The sequence below is a fragment of the Poromitra crassiceps genome (genome assembly GCF_964638095.1).
Source record: "Poromitra crassiceps genome assembly, chromosome: 26".
Classification (NCBI taxonomy): domain Eukaryota; kingdom Metazoa; phylum Chordata; class Actinopteri; order Beryciformes; family Melamphaidae; genus Poromitra; species Poromitra crassiceps.
The window spans coordinates 2,704,450-2,712,135 of record NC_139640.1 but is presented as its reverse complement, the minus strand read 5'-3'; the positions used below and the strand labels follow the sequence as shown (position 1 = coordinate 2,712,135).

The 7,686-nt window shown below is 41.7% G+C and overlaps 1 protein-coding gene across 1 annotated transcript; it reads left to right on the top strand.

Annotated features, from left to right (window-relative positions):
• Positions 1-4,470: 4,470 nt before the first annotated feature.
• cnfn (cornifelin) lies at positions 4,471-7,221 on the top strand (the record flags this gene model as incomplete). The annotated part of the gene is made up of 3 exons (XM_083661366.1): positions 4,471-4,588; positions 5,669-5,805; positions 7,132-7,221. 3 exons carry the CDS (start codon positions 4,471-4,473, stop codon positions 7,219-7,221), a joined length of 345 nt encoding a protein of 114 aa, XP_083517492.1.
• Positions 7,222-7,686: the final 465 nt, after the last annotated feature.

Genomic DNA, 7,686 nt, shown 5'->3' with positions numbered 1-7,686 from the left:
CGTCTTTCGACGTCCAATTAAATAGTGACGTAGAGTGCCACGGACGTCTTTCGACGTCCAATGCGTTTTTTGACGGTGGGACGTCGATCAAAGCCTTCCGCATCTCCTGTACAACTATTGTAGCTATTGGAGGTCTATAACCTATTTTACAGAACCCTTAGGTGGCGACAGTGCTCTCCAGGTTAACAGAAAGGCAGAGAAAAACAGAGAATAAGTCGTTGGGGAAACGGAAATCGCATCGCATCCGTATGCATCGATATGCATGAAGCGTTTTAACGTTAGATGTGCCTGCAGCAGCCAATCTGCTCCCACAATTGAGCTCCTCCATGTCCGCTGCGACAGCCCATTCGCATGATCAGCCAGTGGAGTTGTTATTATTCTCAACTGGAAGCATAGGAGCCGGTGACAAACACACGCGGAACGCTGTAAAAAAGCTGGATGTCGCGCACCCTTCACTGTGCACAGCAAACTCAGCAGAGAGCCAGAGACACTCCCATACGGAGGAGGAGTGTGCAGTTGAGGGGTGGGAGGGGGGGGGGGGGCACGCAGAGCAGCACACAACACCCAGACAGACCCAGACAGCAGGACAGGATTGGCAAACGCAAACCAGAATATCCGATGCCCACCAGCAGCAAATCAAGACCAGCAAGAAGCTGCAACCAGCAGCGCACGCAGGGGCCAGCGCTGCTGGTTGCAGCTAAAAATATTATTCTGCCAAACAAAATTCCCTGGCCTTCACTGTTTTATTGAAGGAAATTATTTTTGAGGTGTGACTACATCAGAAAATTAGCTTCAGAGTCAGTGATGTGTTTGAAATGTTTAATTTCACAAAAGGGCCATTATCTCAGGTTCTAGAAAAAAACGTCTCTTTTTGGTTAAATCAAGCTATCTTCTCCGGCTGATAACTAAAGAACGGAAAATGATATCAATAAACCTGTTTTTGCTGATGATAGAAAAGAGTCTCATCGTTCTTTTTGCGTGTTCAGTGTTTACATAGTAATATCACACAATATTCTGTGGGCCTCGAGAAATCACTGAAAAAAGCTCTGAAACTCTGGCACTGGGAGCGTCCGTTCTCCAAAAGTGGCTGGCACTCAATGAGTTAATAGGGTAGGGATGTGTGAGATTTTAATTCTAGCCTATTTCAATAGCCTATACCAGAATTGTCCACTCGGGTTAAGCTATTGTTGCATGGTGCAATTGCAGGGAGAGAGGTTACTGTATACTATCAATGGTTAGTGTATAGCCTACTAGCCGGTGTTGTGTCAGAAAGTGATTTGCTGCCAGAAACAGATTTCAATCCGTGGAACCGTGCGCTGCCTCAGTGCCCCTACCCACCCTGTGCACCGACCCACCCAGTCTGCCTACCCGACCCAGCTCACACCTTCTCCGGGGAGACCGCCCTCCAGGACCCGGCACACTAGCCGAACACTTAAAAGCACCCCTCCCCGAGCTACACACAGACTCCCGCCCCGCCAGACCCTCGTTCCCCTGGTAATCCAATTCAAAACGCGAATCACTTTTTGGCACAAAACCATGACAAACAAATTCTCGTTTTTAAATCAAGGTGTGTGTTTTTCTGCAGTGTAGGTTAGTTGAAAATCAACGTGGCCTTCTGAGGAGGGAAGTGTGTCCCGTTAAAATTGAGAGCACCCAAGGCCTTTTTTTCTAACACATTGCGCTGGAACGCCTATTTTGGCACGGGGAACACCCAAACCTCTGTTTACGCTCTGAAAACATAGCGACGGTATCCTCGCCAGAGCGCAAAATGACACTTGCGCGAGACAGGTGATAGGCTAGAGGCCCACGGACACGCCTGGGCCACGCCTACACCTGTCTCTGCGCTTAGATCCCAGCGCAAAACTGGATGGTGGAGGCAGCTTAAGACGCAGGGAAGATAGCAATAAGAGGCGCGCAAACGATAGCGCCGTACGAAGATAGGGCCCTAACATTTTTAAAAATCCCTCATGCTGTCTCTGGACCCCCATTGTGTTTGTGTTCATAACAGGTGCGGCTCTTCATTATATAATCACTCTGTCATTAGTCTCACAGAATAGCCCTGCCCAGTATCGCTATAATGGAAATCCATACATGTATGCACTATGCAGGAGTGTAGCTAGGAATGTGTGGCTCTATGCACAGCAGGTGACTCACACCCTGACTGAAGCTATACTGTAGGTTTCGGGTGCGACCCTGATAGCACTAATTGGCAGACGTAACTGTGCGTTCATTCAGTAGTCCCCAGTTCACAATCTGGAGGGAAATACTTTTTCCTTTTTAGTCTACTCTGGACAAAACCTATTGAAAATATTGCCGTTTTCCCAGTTTATCTCAAACAACACAGCAGGTGCTGTATCATACTTTTCATAGAATGCTTGCAGTTTTGTCGATTTCATCCAAACCTTATTTCAAAACCATGCAGTGTGAAATAAAAAGTATATTCATAAACTAGTCCATACTGGGAGGCACGCACCACAACTACTCCGTGCAGACTTGCCAAAAATCGCTTAAATTTGGGAAATTGGAAAAATCAGCAGTTTCAGATTGACTGGCCAAACGATTGAGGAGAAAAATAGATGCAGACCAATCGTTTTCCTCAGCTTGGAGTTGGTAGTCACACTGTAGCCTAGCGCTATTCTGCACTCTCTGGCGCCCCAGCATGCATGCGCGCATCGCTGCACGACTTAATTCCAGCAAATCACCTATACAGACACGTACTGTACAACACACACACACACACACACACACACACACACACACACACACACACACACACACACACACACACACACACACACACACACACATTTGAAATATTTATTTATGTCCACATAAATACAAGTATGCAAAGGACATATAAACAGTAATAGTGCAGTCAACTGCTGGGAGTCAGTCAGTTACATGAGTGCCCAGACAGCAAACACAATAATGCATACACATAAGAAACACACAGGATGATAACATGGCAGGTTGATATATACAGTTATACTGTAATGCAAGGTAGCGGTCAGTATCCACTTCATGGGTACAAAAAGCAGCGCCTCCTCCATATTGAGCGGCTGCCGATAACAGTAGATATTGAACAATATCTCGCTAACTGCTTGGCCCTTCTCTTTGGGAGACCAGCCATCTGAAGGCCTCTCACAACCAGCTTATGGACATGGCCTACCTAGGCTACCAAATATGAAAACTAGAAGTTTACACCTGTAGCCCAGCTGTGAAATGGTCTGTTCTAGCTGTTGGTATTTCATCAGCTTGGTTAGAAAGGCCTCCTCTAGGCTGTGGTCAAAGGTACAGCGAAATGGAAAAAATGGAGTGTAGCACTAGCACAAATCTTTTTCAATGTCATCTCTTTCTTCTTTTTTTGTTCTTGAGTTTTTATTTTTATTCTCATTGAGCTATTCAGTGAGGGCCCACAGTGCGTACACACACCACACCTGCCATAAAGGGTGAAGGCGGTTTCATGATTTGCAGAAACACAAATATGCACTATTTGCACCTACACTTTGTTCTTCATTTACACTGTGTGCTGATAACAGACCGCGTCATGGCACAGGTGCGCCCTTTTGAAACGCCGGAAAACCTCTACGCCCCAAAACCAAACATTTGAGATTTGTCTTTACAAGGTTAAATGGACATTAACATAAAGAAACTCCACGTCACGCTGGGTATAAAGAGGGCAGCTCTCCGGACGTGCCCTCCTGTTTGTGGATTTACCCCCATGGCCATCTGAAAACGTCTACGACTACATTTGGGAAGCATAGACAAACCTCAGCAGCAGGTGAGATCGGTTGCTACCGCGAAGCTACGCTCACCTCCGAGCAGCAGCGTCCTCCAGCCCTGGTGCCATGGAAGAGTCTGCAGGTTCTCATCCCAACCGAACAGCTGATTTATCTGGTTCAAAGTGGGCAAATGAGTGAAATCAATCTGCAGACTCTTCTTCTGACGCTGGACCGGTCCCCGCTGGCTTAAGAGAGGAAACACTGGGGGATGAACATGTTAAAGGAACACTGCGTTGATTTTCTATATATTTTCTATATATTTTCTATATTATATATAAAATATAATATATATATAAATATAATATATATATAATCTATATATATTTATATATATTTATTGAGAGTTCAATTGATTTAAGTTGTGGACCATTTGTGCAGGAATTACCTCACTGGTCCACAACTTAACTCAAATCAACTCTCAATAACTGTCAAACTAAAAAACTGTTGACAGTTTTCAGAGATACTACTGATTTTGTAATGATACAAAGCTGCTTGAAAATCGATGGAGAAATGAAGCAAACTTGTGATCGTTCGTTTCCAACATTCTTGTGACTTACTACCACTACTACAACAGCATGACTATATTTGTAATTTTGAATACTGTAGGAGTTATGTGTGTTTCTCAGCTTCTCCTGTATCTTCTCTTCCCCCTATTGCTCTCTGACTACCCCCTCTTTCTGTCCACAGCATGTCTTTCCAGCCAAACGTGATCAGCTCCCAGCCTCAGGTCACCAGCTACAGCGTCTCCTCCGGCCTATCAGACTGGAGTTCAAACGCGTGCGACTGCTGTGAAGACTGCGGCATCTGTACGTCTGTTGTTCACCTGTTAAACCGTTCAGTGTTATATTTCTGATGCATTATTAACCTGCATTTCTGATGCATTATTGTCTATATGATGCCAAATTCATACACGGTATTGTATGGGTATAGTTATGAGTGTATTATTAATAAGTATTATTTATAGATATATAGTAGATAGGTAGATAGATAGAAAATATATTTATATTTTATGGATTATATAATGTTATATACAGATAGTGATATATTTAAGAAATCATAGAAATTATGATATACATTTATACTTGTAATTATCAATATGGATATTGATGTTATAAGAAGGGGGTAGGAGTATATAAGTTTTTACTTCTTCCTACTCCTTTTTGAACATGTTGAGGTTGATCAATGATTGCATTTTCTTTTTAATTGTTATTTTTATTTTATTTTTGTTGCTTAATTTTTATATCATGGCTTTCATTGATATGTTTTTATTTTTTTGTTTTATCTGCAAGTTCAAAATAAAGATTATCAAATCAAATCAAATCAACCTGTAAGCAGTAATTCAATGTTGTAGGTCTATAACTGCTCCATGCTGGAGAGTTTAAAACTGTAACAATGTCAAATAGTTTATGAGTTTAGTGGATATTTTGCATGTAAAACCTCATTTGGCAAAGTAACTAGTAACTACCTGCCATCAGATATAATGTACAGTATGTAGTAAAAAGTAGCCTACTACAACGATCTTCCTCTGAAATGTATTCGGAGTAAAAGTCTCACAACTTGAGTAAATGTACTCAATAGACTACTTGCACAACTCCACTACTTCCTGAAATGAGTAGGGCATCTTGGTTTCCTGTCCTACACTATTGGATGAACTGATTCATGTCAGGTGTTGCCTGACTGCTGCAGTCACAACAACAGTGATCAGGCACACCTGACATTAATCAGTTCATCCAATAGTGTAGGACAGGAAACCCAAGATGCCCTACTCATTTCAGGAAGTAGTGGAGTTGTGCAAGTAGTCTATTACTTAGAATAAATGAAACGACACGGTAACATTTATTCCAATGTAATGTGCGTTACTAATGTCTTCATCTGTTCCCTGCCAGGTCTTTGTGCGACATTCATCCCCTGTATCCTGGCCTGCAAAGTGGCTCAGGACAATGGTGACAGCTGCTGCGTGCCCTTCCTCCCCGGGGCCATGATCGCTCTGAGGACCAGCATGCGCAGCAGATACCACATCGACGTGAGTGAGCTCAAGTAGTCTAAGGCCATGTTCACATTACAGGCAAATCTGATTTGCTGATAAAGTCATAATCGTCATTATCTTGATTGGTTTCCCAAATCTGATTTGGGAGTGTGTCCGCAATGACACAAATCTGATTCTCAAGTCGGATCGGTGTATCCAGACCTACATTAAACAGCCTATCTGCATGGGTTACTATGGTAATGACGTGGGCGTCAGTAAATACGTACGTTGGTGACGTGGTTTTCCTGCGCAGAAGCATTTGATGACAAGTTGCGATTGACGTTCAAATCAGATTTGGTGGATCTGCGCGTCCGCACTTAAGTCACATCAGTCGAAAGCAGATTGGAAACTACCTCCATTCTGTGGTTTGGGACAAGTGACACAAATCAGACTTGGAGCGTCCAGACTCATAAAACCAATCTGGATAAAGTCATTAATAGGTCACTAAAGTTCACAAATCAGATTTGGCCTCCTAGTCTGAACATGGCCTAACAGTTGATTGGGCCACGAAATCACACCGATACAATCAGGACCTGAGTCTCGAAACAAGCAGGCCCGGTCGGTCGCTCAACATGGGTGTATATAAAAAGATAACAAGTTGCAGTTACTGATATTGTTCTCAAACAAACCACTCCTTCCTGTAATCTTTGAAAAGTGATTTGGATGAGATTGTGATTTGTGCATGGGTTATCATCACCAGTGTTAGGGGTAACTCATTACAAAAGTAACATACATGTAATATATTACTTTTAGAAGTAACTCAGTAATATAACTTATTACTTATAGGATGTCAGTAATATTATACCAGTTACTTTGTCAAGTAACTCAAGTTACAAATTGAGTTACATTTTATTAAATCAAAGCACATATTTAAAAAAAGATACAATCATTTCCTAATCAAACTGTGTGTTTTTATGCAAATAACCACTATAGATGACAATAACAAAGGAAAAGAATAACATTTAGAATTTTGGATTGTTTACACTGACTTCAAGGCGGTTTAAATTATTTTTTGGGATGGTTCCGGGGCGGCGATGTCATTCTGCTGCTGCTGTTGTTTTGGTAAAAGTAATGCAAAAGTAGTGTAATAAGTAACGCGTTACTCTACACAGAAAGTAATATTGTAAAGTAACTCATTACTTTCAAATGAAAGTAACTAGTAATATGTAATATATTAAATTTTGAAAGTAACTTGCCCAACACTGTTACTGATATTGTTCTCAAACAAACCGCTCTAATATTTAAGTAACTGATTTGGATGAGATTGTGATTTGTGCAGCATGGGTTATCATCACTAGTAAGCACGCCTCTGTTTCTCCCCAGGGCTCCGTGTGTGACGACTGGGTCATCATGACCTGCCTGTTTCACTGTGGACTGTGTCAGATGGCACGAGAGCAGAAGATGAGAGGATGAGGTGGAATTGAGTTACAAAGTGAAAAAGCAATTGTGGTTATATTCCTCAGTCTGGACGCCATTTCTGTTTTCTACGAAATAACACTCATATATTTGATGTGCGCGGTAGATAACCAGTGACTTTCACTGTGATGAAAAAATTATATTTGAGCAGCAAATCAGTGGAGACATGGAGAAGGAAATGCTAATCGCAACGTTGCCCTTTCATCAAGTTGTTAGTGCATATAAGAACATTATTTATTTTGGACTGCTTTTAATGCATACAATATGCTTTTATTCAATTATGTATGTGATCATGTATTCATGTTGTTTTCTTTATAACATTGTGTAGAAAATATTTTATATCCCTTTAATTACACACAGCTATTTCATTAAAAAACCTTTTTTGGTATAATCATGTTGTGGTTTCATGATTTCATGATCTGATTGTAGTCACTTCACTAATAGTGTGAATCACAGTTCTCC